This window comes from Canis aureus, chromosome 33 (genome assembly GCF_053574225.1).
Source record: "Canis aureus isolate CA01 chromosome 33, VMU_Caureus_v.1.0, whole genome shotgun sequence".
In the NCBI taxonomy this organism is placed as follows: Eukaryota; Metazoa; Chordata; class Mammalia; order Carnivora; family Canidae; genus Canis; species Canis aureus.
In genome coordinates, this window is record NC_135643.1 from 2978582 (window position 1) to 2999825 (window position 21244).

The window sequence follows — 21244 nt, forward strand, 5'->3', positions numbered from 1 at the left end:
TATTTCTTTGGACTTTATGGCTTTATCCAAAGTTTCAGCTATTGAGGAACTCTAGTATCCCCACCTTCATGAAGCAATTTTATGGAAGCATAGAAATTGATTCATAAAGTTTTAGACCTGAAAAATATATGGCCATCTATCCTATCCAGGCCTTGGTAAAGGGCTCATTTTATTTAAAATTAGCCATAAATTACTTATTCTATGAGGACATCAATATAAGGAAGTTTTTGACAAGTCTGATGACCAGATGAAGAAAAATTTTTTCAAACATAGTTTGATTCCAGTGAAGTAATAACCTTCAAGATATTGGGGATTTTGTAGTGCTATCACTTAAACATTGTTTTTATCCAGATCTTGTATCCTAACTAGAATATCTCAATTTGCCTGGATAGATATTTTCTTGAGGGTTAGCAAGTTCTCAGGGTTGTTCATTAAATTAATTCAGCTAGCCCTCAGGAACCATGCTCAGGGAAGGGGATACATAGAGAGAAATAAAATGAGACCTTCTTTTTTAAAGAGTCATTCATAGTCTGGTGGGAAGACAAATATATAAAACAGAGTCAGGAAGGCCTTTTGGGCCCAGATAAACTTAACTTTGAATTAGCATAAAGAAAAATTGTGCTTCTATGAGTGAAAGTAAAAGATGATTCCATGTTTTTAGAAGATCCTGTTTAGGGATCCCTGGGTGGCGCAGCGGTTTGGCGCCTGCCTTTGGCCCAGGGCGCGATCCTGGAGACCCGGGATCGAATCCCACGTCGGGCTCCCTGCATGGAGCCTGCTTCTCCCTCTGCCTATGTCTCTGACTCTCTCTCTCTCTCTGTGTGTGACTATCATAAATAAATAAAAATTAAAAAAAAAAAAAGAAAAAAAAAAGAAAAGAAGATCCTGTTTAGAGTTCAACAAGCCAAGTCTACTGACAGAGCTGCTAACAAGCATAATGGACTGTTTTGGAGTCTGGAATCACGGAGACAAGAATTGAGGTGCAGAGAAGTTGGCTCCTGATCTAAGAATGCCACATCTGGAGGGGTGTGTGTGTGACTGCACCTTAGAAAGTAGCAAACTGAAGATGGTCTGTGGAGCTGGTATGGCCATCCTGTGTCCCAAATGAAAGGAAGACATGGATTCCTGGTTATGTCAGCTCAGTGAGACAGAGACTTCCAAGTTCCCAAGTGTAGTGTTGAGAATGCAACCTGTGGATTCATTATTCCCTTCTACTGCAAGTCCTGAATCCTTTCAATGAGTGCTAAGGTCCGAGTGAAATTATTATAGTGAAATAATAATATAGTGAATAATAATTTCATCATAATAATTTCACTCTGTTTTACATGTGTAGGCTGGCGTAGGAAGATGAGAAAGTCAGGTACTTTGGGAACTGTTTTCACTCTGAGAAAAGGAAATGTTTAGGAGATATTTGCTAAAATGAGCATGCCATCTTAGAAAGCATTTGGATTAAAAATAAATTATACTGAATGGGCCCTTAGTAAGTTCCCAGTGCTGTTCAGATCTCTTTAAACACATCATCTCACTTGATCCTTTCCACAGTCCTAGGAATTAAGTACTTTATCATCCTTACTTTACAGGTGAGAAACCCAGGGCACAGATAACCTTAACTTGATAACAGGCTTCCCATTCTGAATGATGACACCAGGATTCAAGCCCAGGCAGCCCGGCTCCAGAGCCTGAGTACTCAGGTCTCTTAAAGCTCTGTGAATTTGAGCAAGTTGCTCAATCTCCCATCACTTGTTTCCTCATCTGTAAAATAGGAATAGTCATAATTGTAGTGCCAGATCCATAGAGGTGTCACACACGTGCTTGTTCAGTTACTTCCTTCTCTGCTGGGCCCAGCTCTCTAGAATGATGGCAGAAGTCAGGAAAACAAACTAGGCCAGCCTCCTCCAGTACCACAAATGCCTCCTGTATCAGTGCTTCCTGCTCTAAGAGTCAGCATAAGATATTAAGTGGTAGCCACTGGCTTCATGAAGTTGTCATTTTTATTTAATCTGTATCCTGAAACTGATACCATGTTCTTGAAATCAGTGGGGAACATATATTACCTCCTGGTTGAGAATGAAATGTGTTTTTCTTCACCTACCTGTCATTGCTCTTTCGCTTAGGAGGAGACTGTAGTCGGAACACTATTGCCAATTTCAGAGAATGTGTTATGATAAAAAAAAAAAAAAAAGAAGAAAAGAAATTCAGAGATATTTCGTATCAGATTCTAGTACTCATTTGCTTTGGCTCAGAGTGTTTGTGAATTAACCAGTGGGGATGTAATCTCACTTTAGATACATTTTGTGTTTCTTAAGTGACTTTGGATTTGAAGCATATTTCCTAAGAGGTTATACATTTAACATTTCTCAGTCTGAAAGGATGACCTCATTTGTGCTTGGGAATGTTGTTCACATCCCTGTAATTCTGTACTAGTGTTGGTATGTCAGACATGGTCTTTCAGAGAAACAGAACCAAAAGGAGACATATGTGTAACTTTATAGATATGTGTATTTAAAGAGATTTATTTTAAGGAATTGGCTCATGCACTTGTGGGGACTGGCAAGTCCAAAATCTGTAGGGCAGGCCAGCCGGCTGGAAATTTAAACAAGAGTTAAAAGTTGCAGTATGAGGGGATCCCTGGGTGGCGCAGCAGTTTGGCGCCTGCCTTTGGCCCAGGGCGCGATCCTGGAGACCCGGGATCGAATCCCACGTCGGGCTCCCGGTGCATGGAGCCTGCTTCTCCCTCTGCCTGTGTCTCTGCCTCTCTCTCTCTCTGTATGACTATCATAAATAAATAAAAAAATTAAAAAAAAAAAGAAATCACTTAAAAAAAAAAAGTTGCAGTATGAGTCTGAAATTTTGAAATTTGCAGGGCAGGCTGGTGGCCTGGAAACTCAGGCAGAAATTCCATGTTACAGTCTTGAGGCTGAATTCCTTCCTCTCTAAGAAACCTTAATTTTGCTCTAGAGACCTTCAACTGATGGGATGAGGCTCATCATGTTATCCAGGATAATCTCCTTTACTTTAATCAACTGACTGTAAATGTTAATCACACCTACAGACTATCTTCACAGCAACACATAGGCCTGTGTTTGACCAAACAGCCAGGCACCATAGCCCAGCCAAGGTGACAGGTAACATTAACTGTCACACTTGGTTTCTGCCTTTTTGTGGGGAAGTCTCAGCTCATCCCAGCTCAAGTCCAAGGCCCTCATGTTCATGATCCATAATAGATGTGTGAGAGTCTGATGGATTGTGCTCATACGCCTGCTTCATTTGTACCCCAATATGTTTAGCATACAGCTGGGAATATAATGGCCACTAACAAGAGCTAGAAAGTGAAATCTAAGGTGCTGATATTAATTAGTGGCAAATGCTGCTTTTAGAATGCTGGTCCAAGTGTCATTTTCCTTTAAACATGCTCCAGTGGTTTCTTTTGGTTAACAGCAAAGACAAACTTCAAGTCAGGGAGCAGCCTGTCCTCCTGAGGTTTCAGGCTGATCGATGGTTTTTACTCTGGGTATCGACAGCTCTCTGCTGCATGCCCTTGTTTTTGGCTACGTGGGCTGACTGTGATGAAATGGATTATACAGCTTTTACTGCCTCTTGGGGTCTAATCAGTGCCCAGTAAGCGCTGTGTGTGCCTGTGACTTTCCTTTGCCTTTTAATTGTTGAGGCTGTTGGGGCTGTTGTCGGTGCTGCTTCTCTGTATTCGTACCTTGACTGATCAGTTTTTAACTCAGAGCTTATGCTTCCTTGCAGGATGCCACAACTTGGAAGCCTGATTCATGCCAGAACTGCCATTGCCATGGCAACATCGTTATCTGCAAACCTGCTGTTTGCAGAAACCCTCAGTGTGTCTTTGAGAAGGTATGGCATCCTAATTATATCCTGCATATACTGGTAAAGTCAGAGAAGTTTCGGGTTTTTGCATCTCTTCAGTCATTTGGTTCTGCCATTTATCCCAGTCTCTGATTGGAAGCCTTATGAAATGCAGGAGAGAATTTTAACATATCACATTTAAGGATATTTCTGTTTACTGAGAATTTATTCTGAACTGGGCACTCAGTTAAAGGTTTGTAGATGTTATCCCACTTAATATCATGTAGGGTAGGTATCTTTCTCTCCACTTTCAGATGAAGCAATGAAGCCTGGAGATTTTAAGCAACTTAACCACAATTATGCAGTCAATAAACTGCTGCCCACAGGTTTTCCTGGGGCTGACAGACGCTAAAGCTACTGATAAGCACCATAACATTTACAAGCCACTGAATGGATTGAAAGTCCGCATTGACTTCTTGAAGATAGCTTTTCTATAAACATTATTTGTCCTGCCACTGACTGTATTTGTGATGCCGTTGAGCCCCCTAAGAACATAGGGGAGAGGGTTTGACTCCATAAATCTCCTGGTTGACCAAATACATGAAGGATATTTCTTCCTTTCCACTTTGTGAAAGATTTTCAGTTTTTTTTCTGACTATACATCTAACTCTGTTAGAATACTTTTTTCCTGGTGCTTTTTTCTTTTTAAAGTGAATCTTAAAAAAACAGCTTAAGCTTCAAATTTGAACACTTGAAACTTTCTGGAGAAGACTAAATTATTTTCTTTAAAAATATTCTGTCAATTTTACAAGCACAGTTTATTTTTTGAGTTTTATCCCTCCCTCCATAATAATTAATCTTGAGACTTTATGCCATCTGGTGCTAGTAAGTTTCTGTTTATTTTTAACATTGGAGTGAAGAAGGTTCTGTATACCTTTCAGTAGGTCCCTCAATTTCTTCATGGGTATATTTCTGAGAAGCTGAGTATACATCTAGCATTGGTAAATTTAATAATATTTTGTTGTATATTGTGGGGTTTTCTATTTGTGGAGCACATATTCCTAAAAGCTCTCTACTTAGCTTGTTGAGTAATTCATGTCACAATCTGAGCTGCTCACATAAGGGCCATGAAGACATACCCTTTTCCTCTTCACATGAATAACTGTAGTATCATGTAAGAATATGAATCCTTGCATTAAATGTTAGAAAGATATTGATGATTGTATTGCTGAAAATGGTATGTGTTCTATACCAAGGGTCAGCAGACTAAATCTGGCCTGCCACTTGTTTTTGTATGACCTATGAACAAAGAATAGTTTTTACATTTTTAAAGGGTTAGAAAAAGACAGAACAATATTTCATGATATAAAAATTATATCAAATTAATTTAAGTGTTCGTAAATAAAGTTTTATTGAAACACAGGCATACTCATTTGTTTGTGTGTTGTCTGTGGCTGCTTTTATGCTATAAGGACAAAGTTGTGTAGCTGTGATGTATACCAAATGTGGCTCCCAAAGGCTAAAATATTTATTATCTGGCCCTTTACAGAAAGTGAGTTTCTGACCCTTGTTCTATACGAAACATGATGTTGTCCCTTCCTCATTTGTTTTTTTTTAATTTTTCTCATCTCCGTAAATGGCAACTCCTTTTTTCCAATTGCTTAGGCCAGAACACTTAGCATCATCCTTGACCCTCAACTCTCTTCCACATCTCACATCCAGTGCATTAGCAAACACCCAGCTCTTCCTTCATAAAACCATAGGTACCAAATGCAATTTCCCTGCTTTTAACTCTAGTCCCACCTATTATCATGTTTTTGTATGTATTCTCATTATAGCCTCTTAACTTGTTTTACTGTTTCCGTGCTTGCCTTTTTCATTGTCATCTTGATATAGCAGTCAGGGTGATACTATTAAAATTTAAGTCAGATCATTTTGGTTCTCTCTTAAACCCCTCTAGTGGCTTCCAATGGCTTCTCACTCAGAGTAACCACTTATAATGTCTTGTTAAAGTGCTATTATACCCCTGTAATTAATATGCTGTTCTTTCCCTTGTTCACTCTGCTTCAGACACCAAGCCTACTTGGTGTTCCCTGGAGATGCCAGGCACACTTCTGCCATTAGGGTCTTTGCACCCTGCCTTTCCCTCTGAAATGGTTTTTTCTTCAGATACAGATATATACGTGACTTGATCCTTAACTTCTTGAAAGTCTTGCCTGAACGCCACTTTATTTAAAATTGTAAATCCCTACCCTACTGCATATTTCCTGTCCTTCCTCCATGCTTTATTTTTCTTCCTGGCACTAATATCAGATATACTATATATTTTACTGATATTTCTTGTTTACTGTCTCCTTTACTGACTGTATATCCTCAGCCCCTACAATAGCACCTGACACATGGTAGGCACTCAATAAATATTTTTTAACCAGTTGAATGAATGAATGAGAGAAGAGGCTAGAGAGTTGGTAAGTTCAAAGTTATGGAAAGCCTTGTACTATGCTGTACTATGGAACTTGGGCTTTTATTTGGGAGATAATAAATAGTAATAGAATAGTAATGAGGATTTTAGACATATGAGTGGAATGTCCAGCTTTTATTTTAGAAAGATCTCTGGGGATCCCTGGGTGGCTCAGCAGTTTGGCGCCTGCATTTGGCCGAGGGAGCAATCCTGGAGTCCTGGGATCGAGTCCCTTTGTCGGGCTCCTGGCACGGAGCCTGCTTCTCCCTCTGCCTGTGTCTCTGCCTCTCTCTGTCTCTTTGTGTCTATCATGAATAAATAAATAAATAAATAAATAAATAAATAAATAAATAAGAAAGATTTCTTTGGTTTTTCTAGGTTAATGCATGATATTAGAAATGTGGGAATCAATTCAGAGGTTGTCAGAATAATCCATATGAAAGGAGGAGCACTTAATCAGAGCACCAGTAGTATAGGGCTCAAGAGGAAGGGACTGGCTCAAGAACACTTGGGATAAACCAGCAGAAATATATGAAGTTAGGAGGGTGAGGGAAAGGAAAAGAAGAGATGACTCCCAGATGTATGGTTTGATGACTCGTTGGTTAGCTGAGCCACCAACTGATCTTGGAAATACAGAATAATGAGGAAAAGCATTCTATCTGGAAGGAAAATGATGCTTTCATTGTGAATGTTGAGTTTAAAGTATCTGTGGAGGAGCCAGGTGGGCATGTTGAAAGGGCGGCCAATATATGAGTCTAAAGCTTAGAGAAGACAAAGTTGGAAATATCATGTGGGTATTGTTAGCATATAGTCAGTAGCATAAACCTTTAGAAAGAGTATAAGATCAAAGATGCAATTTGGGGAACACAGTCATTTACAAGGAGGTGAACATAAGAGAGGGAACTTAGGAAGATTGAAGAGACATAGTCACAGAGGTAAGAGAGAGGTACTATGGTGACCAGGACAGTAGAGAGTTTCCAGAAGGAGTTTGTATCAACAGTGTTGATCACAGGCCAAAGCTGATGTTGATGTCAGTAGAGCGGTGCAAGAGGAAGCTATATTGTAGAGGTTTGAAGAGTGAATGGAAAGTGGAGAAAGGAAACCAAGTAAAGGCTACTCTTTAAGGGATCTTTGCTGAGAATAGAAGAGAAATGGGGGCATTAGGCAGACATCGGTACATCTATTAAGTTCCTTTGAACCTCCCATCCCCAACCTTTCAAGCCTCCTATGTGCTGCCATGGTGCTTTGTGCTTCCTCTTACTATAGCCCCTGGCCGGACTGCAAATGCCTATTTATTTGTCTGCTTTCTCCTCTGTCTTCTCACTATTGAAGCCTGTCAAACAGCACAGTGTGTGACACTTAATCAATACTTGCAGAGTGACCGAACAAGAGAAGGGAGAGGGCTTTGTTTTTGATATCAGCATGAAAGATACATGATCATGCTAGGAGGAAAAGAAAGATGACCTAGAAGTGAGAGAGAAGCTGAAGATGTGGGAGGTGGAGTAAGGAGGATAGAGACAGAATGAATGAATTAGAAGGAGTAGGTTTTAGGGAATAGAGTGTATGGGATCCAGAGCTTGAGATGGGGAGGTTAGCCTCATTCTCTAAAAGTGAAAAGAAAAAGTTATGGATAGATACAGATATAGTTAAATTTGTAAGTAAGAAAAGAGACGGGGCACTGAAATAGTTCATATCTAATGATATTTTAATCTTACTTTGTGAAGCCTTAGAGGTTCAGTTGGGAACTGAAAGCAAATTTAGGAGCTGTCATGAGGGGTTAAAGGGACTGTCTAAAGGTGGAGATAGAGCATTTGTGGGTGATGTTAAGGGCCTATGGGAGCAGGAGATCATGAAACTGTGGGGGTACCAAGCTGCATGATGGAGTGATTTTCTAAGCAATGTTTACTAGCCAAGTATAAGGGAAGATAAGACAAATTGTGGAATAGGTCAGGTATTGGGATTTTGCCATATTAATGGAGAGAAAAAGTAGATATACAGGAAGTGTTGGACATTGAGGCCAACATGATTAGGAAAATGAGGCCAGCTAGGGGCTGAATGACTACAAGGGAAAAAGTGTTCAAGGAGCTCTCTGAAGGACATGATAGGAGGGAGAGTGAGGGTGGGAAAGAGCTAAAGCCCAGAAGGTTCATATTCAGAGAGTTGAAGTTTTCTGGTATAGAATAATTTGGAGTGTAGGTAGGTTCCAAAATTGACCATGACCATGGGGAGCTCAAGTGAAGTGGAGGAATGAATTGAAATGGAATCAATTGTATGAATTGAGGTGCTTAAGAATGTACAAGGATAGGATGTCACTTTCATGGACATTGAAGTTGTCTAGAATCATGTCTAGATGTAGTGTAAAAAGAAACTGAGCCAAGTCTTTAGTGAGTACAAAGGAGTGATCAGAAAATTGGTGAAGGATAGTAATAAGAATGACATAATTGAAGACTATGAACTCTAAGAAGGTTTCTTATGGGTAAAATGAGAGGGTTGTATCAGATGATCCAACCATAAGAAACTTCCAACCCCAAGGTCATGTTGAGGGTATCACAGAGTACTTGGGTCTTTATTTTAACTAATGAAATAGATCATAGAATGATAGAACTCAAGAAGCCTTTGAAATTCATGGAGTCAGACTTTCTCATTTTATAGACAAAGAAACAGACTATTTGGGGTTTAGTCACTTGCTCAGAGACACAGAGCTAGTAAGTGGCACAGCCACGACAAAACCGTAGTCCCTGGTTCATTACCCAATGTAACTTCTACTCTACTGTGTTGCTTTAAGTTTTCCTTTGTGTTTCTTAGCAGCATGTGTTGTTATTCAAAACTGCTGTGGTATACTTACATTAGTTTATGGCACAGGTTAATGAATCACCATTGCACCTTTTAATTATTATTAATAACTTTTGTTACTCTCATCTTTTAACAATGTTTAAAAGCCCTTTTACAATTTGTTTTATTTGTGGATTGACCGGAAATAACCTATTGTCAATGGCAATTCTAACAGATCTATCTATCTATCTATCTATCTATCTATCTATCCATGCATCCTGTCCATATATAATAGATTCTATATCCATTTCCTATGTCAATCTAGAAGTAGCTAAATAGGAACAGAGAGGGAGAGAAGAGATAGACAGATTGAGAAAAACAGAACAGAGGTATTTAGAACCTTGATTATTTAACCTAGTCCTATAGGACCAATCCTCTCCGGATTTCTGGAGAAGATATATGTGTAGAAGACAACACTGTGGGGGAAAAACAACAACAACAACAACAACAACAACAAAGGAACACTGTGTACATGGTGGGGGTTCAGCTGCAAACCTCAAGCAGCTAATAATAGTATTTGCCTAATTACGCATACTATAATTCTTACAACTTAATTAGGTAAATACTATTATTAGTTGCATAGGTGTCATACATATATACACACATAATCATATATATGTATATATGTACACACATATACACAAGTATGTATATGTCTATACACATACATGCTTAGAAGAGTACCTGGTGATTCTAAGTACCCAGTTAAGTGTTAGCTATAATTACCAAATAATCATCATAATTACTTTTGGTTGGTTTTTCTAGATCCTGGGCAAGTGGTGTTGCCCAGCAAGCCTAACAATCTTCCTTGTTACCTCTTGCCCACATGGTTACTTTCTACTGTTCCCCAATGTGCAGCCTAAGCTTATGTGTTACAGCTCACAAGGCTATGCCAGGTCACATGGTTAGAAAGCAGAACTCCATCTCTCCTTCTCTAAGCTCCCACATGCACAGTGCTTTGCTCTTCCTTTAGTCCCAATCACCTTTTTTATGTTCTATCACAGCAATAGTTAGACTTAAGTTGGGGACTTAAGTCCCCACTGCCACTCACAAATAGAGAATATTATATTTATGAAATGATTTTTGAGGGCCAAATATGAAAATCAGTTTTTATAGAAAAAAACTAGTTTGGAGGTGCAAAATATTCCTTGAAATCTTCCATTCTACCTGCCTTTCTCCCTTGGTCCCTGCTTCCATGTTAGAATATAAACAGCACTTGGATTGTCTTATTTTCTGTGTGAAATTCTTAATGCAAATGAGGCTAATGTGGTTTCTATATTTTACTGACCTAGTGAAAATCAGAGAAGTATAGTTTCCTCTTGGGTTCAGAGGGCATTTTTCTGAAAAGTCATTAATGTCACATAGTATGAACAATTTTATAAAACCTCATATTGTATGTTTTATCTTTTATCAAGCAAATAGGAAGAATTTGGTGCTCAGTATTGCTAGATAAAATTGTATTTATCTGTTTAGTGGATGAACAGTGGTAAAATCTTAGTCCTATTTCTCACCCATTCTTTTTTTTTTTTTTTTTAATTTTTTTTTTATTTATTATTTATGATAGTCACAAAGAGAGAGAGAGAGAGGCAGAGACACAGGCAGAGGGAGAAGCAGGCTCCATGCACCGGGAGCCTGACGTGGGATTCGATCCCGGGTCTCCAGGATCGCGCCCTGGGCCAAAGGCAGGCGCTAAACCGCTGCGCCACCCAGGGATCCCTCTCACCCATTCTTAAGGATGTAGTTATATAAAATTAGAATTCTCTTGTAGGTACAGTTTTTTATTTTAATGGAAGCAGCCCCAAATACCAATGAAACATTAATACTCACACTCACACACACACACACACACACACACACACTTTTTTTTTCATTCTACTGGATAAATTCTTTGTAGACTTTTATTCTGTGGACAAGCCATGATTCCCTGGCTGATGCAGGCTCTTTTACCATTTTTGGTCAAAATCACTCATTACCCATCCTGTCACATGTTTAAGACTTGTGGAAACACTAAGATATCTAAGTGGAGAAGCAAGATGAGTCAGAGGATCATTGGGCCCCAAAGACAAACATGATCTTTGCTCCACAGTTTTAATGACCCTTGGATAGATGGATTCTTCGCAGTGGCAAATGGATGGTTAGTTAACATGACAACTTCCCAATAAATCCTAGGATATCATGTGGTAGCCCATTCCCTTGATAGTATCACATCTTGATAGAAAACACTATTGGAATTACAGGAGGCCTGGAAAACAATGTAGATCTTTAGTGGAGCTCAGGAATTCTACCTGGCTCCCCACCCTACACATGATGCCTCCACACCAATGCTGTTCCTCCCCTAGCTTTGTCCTTCAGTTCCTGCCCTGTGTGCCTCGCTACTCTGTCCAGTAAAAGCGAACATTGGAGCTTCAGCCTCCCCTCCCTGCTGACTGCATCAGGTCTCCATAGGATACCTGAAAGACCTGCCAGCTCTGTGGCCACCCCATTCCCCGACTCCCTGACCCCAAGTCCTCTCAGCAGAGGGGAACAACCCCTTCGGGGAGATACAGCCCTTCTCTTACCCTAACTTCTTTCCTTGTGTTAAGGATGGAGCATTTCTAGTGAATAAACTGCCCCACTTCATTACTAGTGACGAGGTGTAGACAATTTTCAGGGAAATTACTTTCTCAAGGGGCTTTGGTTTAACTTTGAGAGAAGCTCATCTTGACAGAATCCTTTTTTGTCAGTTTATTTGGTTTATCCTGTCTGTTGTCACCCATGGAAACTCATGAAATTTAGTGAATCTGAGATGACTTGGGGTCCGGTGAGCCACTCTGAGTGTGTTTGTTGCCGCTGTTTTACGCTGAACTGTTTTTAAATGCTCAGGGAGAAGTGCTTCAAATAGCTGCCAACCAGTGCTGCCCTGAGTGTGTATTGCAGACTCCTGGATCTTGCCATCATGAAAAGAAAATCTATGCGGTAAGTGTTTTCTGACCTATTGTTGACTCTATGCCTGTAGATCATTGATGAAGGAAAGCTGACTGCTAAACCTGTGTTGGCAAGAGAGGTCTGTTTTTTGTTTTGGTTTTTTTTTTTTTTTTTTAAATGTCTGGGCTGCAGAGGACCTAAAGCTTGATTTGAGGGGCATTTGATTTCCATGGGCATTTGGGTTACTTGAATAAATTTAAAACAGTTCTACTTATTCCATAGGTCCTATGTAAATATTTGTAGATTGAATTTGTGTCTGTATAAAGAGTAGTTTGAGAATATCGATGTTGAAGAAGGCATGATGCTGAATAATAATAAGCCACTTTGTCTTGTGTACCACACACATTTTTTTCATTCAATAGTTACAGACAACCCTGAGTGAATAGAGCAGATACTATTACTCCTGTATTGATGATGAGGTACTTGCCCAATGTCATATTACTAATAAGTGGCATCACCTAGCCTAGAACCCTTACTCCTGATTCAGTGCTCTTTCCATTAGGGTAGAGTTTCCCTACTTTAGCACTAATGACATTATAGGCTTTGTTTTGGGGACTGCCCTATGCATTGTAGGATATTCAGCAGTAGCCCTGACCTCTACCCACTAGATCCTGGTAGCACCCTAAGTCCTGACAACCAGAAATGTCTGCAGACATGGCCAGATTTGCCCCTAAGGGGCAATATGCTCATCTACCCCATTTATTTTTTTTAATTTATTTTTTATTGGTGTTCAATTTACCAACATACAGAATAACCCCCAGTGCCCGTCACCCATTCACCCCCACCCCCCGCCCTCCTCCCCTTCCACCACCCCTAGTTCGTTTCCCAGAGTTAGCAGTCTTTACGTTCTGTCTCCCTTTCTGATATTTCCCACACATTTCTTCTCCCTTCCCTTATATTCCCTTTCACTATTATTTATATTCCCCAAATGAATGAGAACATATAATGTTTGTCCTTCTCCGATTGACTTACTTCACTCAGCATAATACCCTCCAGTTCCATCCACGTTGAAGCAAATGGTGGGTGTTTGTCGTTTCTAATGGCTGAGGAATATTCCATTGTATACATAGACCACATCTTCTTTATCCATTCATCTTTCGTTGGACACCGAGGCTCCTTCCACAGTTTGGCTGTTGTGGATATTGCTGCTATAAACATTGGGTGCAGGTGTCCCGGCGTTTCATTGCATCTGAATCTTTGGGGTAAATCCCCAGCAGTGCAATTGCTGGGTCGTAGGGCAGGTCTATTTTGAACTCTTTGAGGAACCTCCACACAGTTTTCCAGAGTGGCTGCACCAGTTCACATTCCCACCAACAGTGCATCTACCCCATTTAGAACCACAGTATTAGAAATCAATCCTCAATTTCTTTTATTATACTTTCTTATTCCAGATCCTTTAGGATTCATTTATAGACACTAAGTCCTGATTAAAAAGTACCATTGCAAGGTTTATAATAGGAACTTGGAAATGGAATGGACACAGTTCATCTTTGCTTATACCTCAAGATTACCCCCAGGCAGTAGGTTAAGTTGGATGTGGTGGAAAGAGGCTCTTTGCTTTAACCTTTATCTTCTACCTGATGCAAAACTCTCCCCAGGTTAGTGCCTCTGCCCATTTGGGTTAGCAGGATTTGATATACCCACTCTAGGCTGCTAGTCAGTGTGTGTACCTAAAACTCAGTGAGCCTAGTGCACTTTCCCCATGGGACAGGATCATCTTCTTTGAGTCATTGTCTGGTAATTACCAGGAAGTTGCTGAAAGACACCCAAACAGGATCTATGGTGGGAATGTCTTTATACCATGCAAGTATCACCCTTAGCTATTCAATTCAGTCTGTGTTATGAAGAGTGGTATATGCCACCGAAGAGGATTGCCTGTGAAATGAAAAGTGTTGTAGAGCACAGTGGTGACAGAAGTAATGCCAGGTGGTAAGGATTTGAATAGGTATGTGGTATAAAGTCAAACCCACACTGAATCTCTCAGATGAAGGCATATACAGGATCCAAAATAAGGTCAAGGGACAATCAGGTATCTTAAGTAAGTGGCAATTCTAGGGACACACAAAATCAAAATTCACTAAGTCTCTAATGACATTCATCATTTGTTCTCTTGTGTTATATTTGTGCACACGTGCTATTGTCTTATCTTGGCCTAAAATGCTTGAGAACATCGACAGTATTTTCTGCATCTTTGTAGTGATCTTCCTTGCCACCCACCTAATCAGGCATTTAGCATTGAACTTTTCCCAGAGTAGGTGCTCAGTAAACATTGATGACTGCAGGATTCACACAACGAGCAAATAAATCCTTTCTCCAACTTATCTATGTCTGTGTTCCAACGGCACGTTGGTCATTGACCAACTACTTCTGTAGCTGGGTGGTTCTAGGACCGGAGGTCTGCTGATGGATTAATTAAGAAATGAAATCTGCTTGGCCTCCAGCTTTTTCTGGAGGAGTTTGGAAAGCGCTCCTTCTTCCTGCCTCTCCCCCTCCCCCCTCCCCATTCTGCTGTAATACATCACATGGAAAGCTCTAAACTGGGTAAGAACATATCCATGTGTCCTTTTCCCATATGCAGCTTTCAAAATGTACTCCTCAAAAATGTTATATTTCTGGTACTTGATGTAAGTGAGAGAAAGGCTGAATTTCAGCAACTGTATTTTGAAGGAAAAATTCTCTAGTGGTCTACTTCAAATTGAAATAGAAGAATGATTTTTTTTTTTAAGAATGATTTTTTTTAAGTCAAGACAAAAAAAATCTAATTTTGATCTTAATAAAGTCAAAATGATCACATTTCTTCTCTTTCTGCCCTTCCTTCCTCTCTTACTTTGTTCATTTCCCCAAGATTCTTTCCAGAGCCTTCTTAATATTATTTGTTTTCTTGCATGGTTTAAATACTTTTCTGGGTTTGCTATGAATCTCACCATGTCTCTTGTATCACAAGTTTTTTTTTCTCCTGACTCTTGAAGGGTTTGTTGTTTGGTGTGTGTGTGTGTGTGTGTGTGTGTGTGTGTGTTTGCCCCTTTTGGTTTGCTTGTGAAACCATCCAGAGCACTTTCCTCTCTCACTGAACAGCAGTAATCTTGTCTTTAGCCTCTGGCTTATATCCCAAGGGGATATAAGAGGTGGTCATGGAGACTCTCTCCCTCTAGCTACAAAACAGCCCAGTGTTCTAAGAACTTTAGAACCATGATCCAAGGTGAAAGCTTTCCCCTAAGAGAGGGCTTTACAAGAGGCTTTAGCATAGAGTGAGTGTGACAAGGAGGAGGGGAATTAGTTGAAGTGATACTATGTCCAAGGAATGGGGTCGAAGCAAAGGAAAGTAAAGGATGAGTCCAACACGGGGCAGCTCCAGAAGGCCACCCTTTAAAGAATTGGTGTTGCCTCACCAGAGGACTGCCTTTGCTTGCAGGGTAGACAGCATCTTACACAACTGGCATTCTAACGAGTCAAGACAAGTCCCGACATCTTCCCTGGAATTTAGGAAAACACTTGAGCCTTTTGGCTGCCTCCAGGTTATTTGAGAGTCTTACATGGGTTTATAACAGCCAGCATTTGGGGGACTATTTCATCCATGACCTCCCCAAAGCTGTCCCTTCAAATTAGTGTTTGGATCTCTGCCCAGCCTTGCCAAACATTCAGGGAGACAAACCTGAAATATGTTTTTGGAATAAAGAAAAAGAGTGTTGGAATGCTTTTCCTTGTTCTTTGCCCCCACAAATTAGCTTGTGAAAGGGAGGGAAAAGGACCATCAGTCCCCTTTCTTTCTTCTTTACTAATTTAATCCCTTCACCAGATAATGTCAGGTCTGAGAAGATAGTGCATCCCTGAAAAAGAAAGTGGCAAGCGGTAATGCCCTAGTGCCCACATTCAATTGAATGAAGGAGCACAGAGGGAGAGGGCTGCTCGCTTTGCCTGTCTGGGAAGCTAAAAGGAACACTAATTTGTGTGTGTGAAGGTAGAAATGACTATTGAATTCCACAGCCTTGTTCTCTTCAAAGTAGAGGATGTAATTATAATGTGCACTCAACATTCCCAGATAGTTAGTATTCTGAATCTATAACTTCATAACAGGAGCAAATTATACAAAGAAAAATTATTTTATTGTTCCATCAACAAGCCAGGCAAATACTTTATGACCTTATCTTTCCTTTGGGTTTATGTCAACAGCCAGGCTGACTTATTAGTTGGCTATGCAGAAGAACATATTGAAAGTGTTGTCTGCAGAATGCACTTTTGTCCACAGTCAAAATCTCGTATTTTCAAAAGGTATTAATGAAGTTAGGATGACACAGCTAAAACCAGATCTGGGAGCATTACTGTGTTTATCTATTATTCCTTGACTTTACAAAGCTCTCTTTGCTGCTACAGTGTTTATAAACAATAAGGCTTTTGTAAATGAGTATGGAGAACACTAGGAAATTATATATATATTATATATAATTATTGCTATTACACTAAAATTATATATGTCAACATGTGCCAAACCCCTTGATTTCTAGTCTCCTTCTGCTGACAGCAGCGTCACTGGGGACTTATGTGACTTTTTCCCAAGAGAGCAGTGGGACAATTTGTCTCCATCACTCTGTGCATTTTGGATCAACATCTGATCCTCTGTAGCTTTGACATCAAGCATTGGAAACCCCCTACCAAATGTTTGTCGTTATTCCCATAATTTTCAAGCTTATTGTGAAGGGAGAATATCCTGCCTCATTTTGTGTCTCTTGAGTTACATAATAGATTCACATCATTAGAGTGCTTGAAGGTACTGAAGAAATTAACACAGCCCTCTCATTTTTACAGATGAAAAAATTTTGGTGATTGACAGGTTGTTATTGTAATTCACTTTTGTGGTCTCTGTCTGAAAGTGGTGTGATTGCAAAGATTTTTTTTTTAAAGATTTTATTTATTTATTCATGGGAGACAGAGAGAGAGAGAGAGAGAGAGAGGCAGAGACACAGGCAGAGGGAGAAGCAGGCTCCATGCAGGGAGCCTGATGTAGGACTCGGTTGATCCCAGGTCTCCAGGATCACCCCCTGGGCTGAGGGCGGCGCTAAACTCCTGAGCCACCTGGGCTGCCCCAAGCTCTTGTTTTAATGAAGTGAAATGTCAAGATGTTTAGAAGCAACCTCCTAACTTTTAATAGAATAAGAAAGTTCACTTTAAGCTGTTTCATATGCAGCCTTCGCATTTTACTTTAAGACATAGAATGATTCATTTGATACTTTATTTTTTTTTTAAAGATTTTATTTATTCATGAGAGACAGACAGACAGACAGACAGACACACACACACACACACACACACACACACACACAGGCAGAGGGAGAGGCAGCCCGATGCAGGACTCAGTCCTGGGACCAGGAGATCAGGACTAAGGCAGACGCTCAACCGCTGAGCCACCCAGGCATCCCTTATTTGATATTTTAAGCAGTAATTTGCCTTCTGATGCCAAAAGTTAAAATATGTCTATGGTGAAAATTCAAAAACTAAAAAAGTGTACCAGCAGAAAAAAATCACTGGTAATTCCCAAACTATGAAAATCACTGCTGCTGTTTTCTCAGTTTTTTGGAGCGGCAGTAGTAGTGGAGATGAGTAGATGGGTAGAGCTCTATGTATTTACACTGTGTGTGCAGTTTATATCTTACTTTTTAATATAACATGTTGTGAATTATTCCCTGGTACACCCTTGGACAACATGATTTCCTATTATTAGGCATTTGGGTAGTTTCTAACTTTCATGAGAATATTTCCAACTTTGCAATAAAGAACAGTGTAATGGAGTTCCTTGTATTTAAACTTTTTGCATGTATCATTGATCATTTTCTTCAGATAACTTCTTAAATTGAAATTAGTAGGTCAAAGCATTTAAAGATTTTGAGTATTGAAGCTGTGACATCTGTAGTCATTAAAATTCAATTTTAAGTTGTCTCTGTCTAATGAGAAATCCAGTGGGAGTATCACGGGTATTGTAGCCTCTTTTTGAAGTATGGTTACCTTGGTTAGGCCCCACGTAGCTGAGTATCCCAGGTGCTGTAGAGAGGGAAGGCTTTATGAAGGAGAAAATCCCACTCCACTGCAGCTTCACCAACATGACTAGGAATTTTGAAAACTTCCCCATATCTGATATGAAGAAGTGTTATTCAATTTTATTTTAATTAATCTTTCTTTGAAATTAATAATGTTAATATTCTATAAGCTTATTGTTATTTTTCTGTTGGATTTTTTTTAACTTATTGCTTGTAAATGCTTTTACATCATAGAGCTTAGTTCTGATTAATATAATTTGTAATTTTTATTAGTTTGTCATTTGTCTTTTAACTTTATAATGTATTTTTCACAGACTTTTAAAATTTCAACTTAGAACCTATCAAATTTTCTCTTACAGTTTCTTTCTTTGCTTTTATGCTTAGGCTTTTCAAAGTATAAAGGTCAATTACTTCCTCTCTTATATCAGTCAATAGTTTATTACCATGTTGGGGGCTTGCCCATTTATATGCTGTACCAAATTTGAAATTTTATAGTTAGTTATAGCAGAAGTAAAAATTGGTGGTAGAAGACTTGGCCTTGATATTATGTCCATTCCTATAGTCACAGATGGCATATAGGCTTGAACAGGAGGAGGAAGGCTGTAAACTCAATGCAGTGGAAGGAAAAGAGAGGATTGAGCATCTTCTACCTGCCACCCTTCCCCCTTGCTCGCTTTTTAACAAACTACCTCATTTATCCTTATAATAACCCAGTGAGGGGAATGTTGTCATACCATTTTAATTTTTCAGGCCAGGAATCTGAGATTTAGAAAGTCACTCACTCACAGTTCCCAAAGCAGGGAGGGCTGAGCTGGGAACCTCCAAGGAGACCCTCAGTTCATCTGGCTCCATGCATACTTGGCATTATTTTTCTCTTGTGCTTCAGTAGTCCACCTAGAAGAAAGTAATCTTCGTGATGGAGAGGTGAGGACTCAGTTCCCAAATAATTGGATGGCTGTGACTTACCTATTACTACCATTATTATAATAATAATACAGGTTATTATTAATTCCAGAATGTCAGACTTGGCATCCTTGCAACTTGGTTGTAATTAGCAGAATAATGGGGTACTGACTTGTTTAGGTAAGACAGCTCTTTTGTGTTTGAGAGAGATGAATAGCCATTCTGGACTCTGGCTTGAGGAGAAGCAAGAAGACATTGATTTTCTGTGCTTCTCAGTCGACACAGTTGTAATCCCCAGATTATATTTAGGTGATTGGGCACCTGGAATGTGTGATGTTTTTAATAGAAATCTATATATGATTTGGGCTGGATCAGTTATCATCATATGCTACATTTAATATAGGCAAAGGATAGCAGTTTCCAGTATATTTAAGAAAATGTCAAAAGAGGAAAATTACATTCATTAGGCTTATTATTTTCCCCCCTATGTCTTGCAAAAGGCCACTATTATTCCATTCTGCCTTTGAGAACATAACATATTTTGACAGCAACTTCCCTCAGCAGTCAACATATCTTTAGCTTTTTACATTCAGGGTTCATCCCCCTCTTGCTCTGCATCCCATTTGAGTGTGGCTCATTTAAATATTTTTGATACTCAGTGAGTCATATAACTCAAAACAAGGATCTGTTAAATCACTGATACAATCCTAGCTTTGGGAAGGTCGTACCCAGCCTAAAGCAGATTAGCAACATTCTGTGTGTATAAATGGGCTCTGAGTTGGCTCTGTGGTTGGTGGGAGAACTGGTTGGCTATCATACTTTCCCCCAGGACCAGGAGATCATTGGAACAGGAGAGAGTAAGATGGGGGCCGGGGAAGGAAGGAGAAGAAAAGAGGAATATGGGAACTAATCAGTGTAAAAAGTAAGGCAGAAAGAAGGGGGGGGGGGAGGGAAGAAGGAAGGAGGAGGATCAAAGTGAGAGCTATTGAAAACAAAAGGAACATTATAAAGAATTCAGGATATATGTGTGTGTATACATTACTGTAGGCTTTTTTAAAAAAAAAGATTATTTATTTATTTATTCATTAGAGGCAGAGACACAGGCAGAGGGAGAAGCAGGCTCCATGCAGGGAATCCAATGCAGAACTCAATCCCAGGACCCCAGGATCACACCCTGAGTCAAAGGCAGATGCTCAACTGCTGAGCCACCCAGGTGTCCCTATTACTGTAGGCTTTATAGAATTTTTTAAGTGATTGGAGTTGGCATGCTTTTTATTTTCTTTCTGTGTTTTTCTGAAATTTTCGAAAATAAATCTTAGGAATACTAAAAAGAAAAGAAAAGAAAATTCAGTTTTTTAATTGGTCTCTGACTCAGGACGTTGTAAACCCTAGTCTTAACCTTGTAAGCCTAGAGCTGCCTTCCATGTCTCCTGAGCACTGTCCCTTGATTTGTGTCAGAGGTTTGTTTCTGTTTGGTCAAATGAAAGCTATATTCTGACAATAGCCTCCTTTTTCTTTTCTCCCCAACACCCAGCATGGGACAGAGTGGGCCTACCCCCCGTGCAGTGTGTGCTCTTGTACTCACGGGGAAGTCCGATGCACCCCCCAGCCATGCCCACCGCTGTCATGTGGACCACAGGAGCTGGAATCCATCCCTGAAGGAAGCTGCTGCCCAGTGTGTGTGGGCCCTGGGAGTGAGTATCAACTTGTAGAAGGAGACGCTCTTTGCCTCTGAGATTCACCTGCTGACATCCCAACTTTTCTCTTTCTTGCTCACTGTGGCTCAAATATCCCTAGCCCCGTTCCTTATTGGACCAAGTTGGAGCCTTGCACTTGGCAGAAGCAATGTTGCAGAGAGTGAGGTTGAAACAGATCTTGAAGCTCCATTCCAAATTTGGGATTCTGCAAGTCTCTGATTTATTTATTTTGTGCTGGCCAGATGCATCCCTTTGCTTTCGCTGCTCCTGAGAAGCAAAGGGAGGAGGAACAAGATTCTTTGATGTGACTCCATGAGGCTAAGATAGTTCTTCTTGTATCTTGGCAGAGACAGAATGAACAAATCACTTCTCCATGTAGCATCACTAGCACTAATTCTGCCGGTTGGTCTTTGAGATGACGTAACTTCTTTCTCCAAGACACACAGAGCAGGAAACAGAGCTTTCATTTGTCTCTATGCTCACTGTGGAGATTATGTCTGCCTACAAATGGAGGCCTCATTCAGCAAGCCCAGGACACACCTCCA

General features: G+C 40.0%; 1 protein-coding gene across 1 annotated transcript in view; it reads left to right on the plus strand.

Annotated features, from left to right (window-relative positions):
• FRAS1 (Fraser extracellular matrix complex subunit 1) overlaps positions 1 to 21244 on the plus strand; it is a 436686-nt gene that overhangs the window by 149024 nt on the left and 266418 nt on the right. The window contains exons 3-5 of the mRNA XM_077882614.1: positions 3754 to 3861; positions 11969 to 12061; positions 20537 to 20696. Coding sequence (XP_077738740.1) covers positions 3754 to 3861; positions 11969 to 12061; positions 20537 to 20696 — 361 coding nt within the window. The remainder of the gene's footprint in view (positions 1 to 3753; positions 3862 to 11968; positions 12062 to 20536; positions 20697 to 21244) is intronic.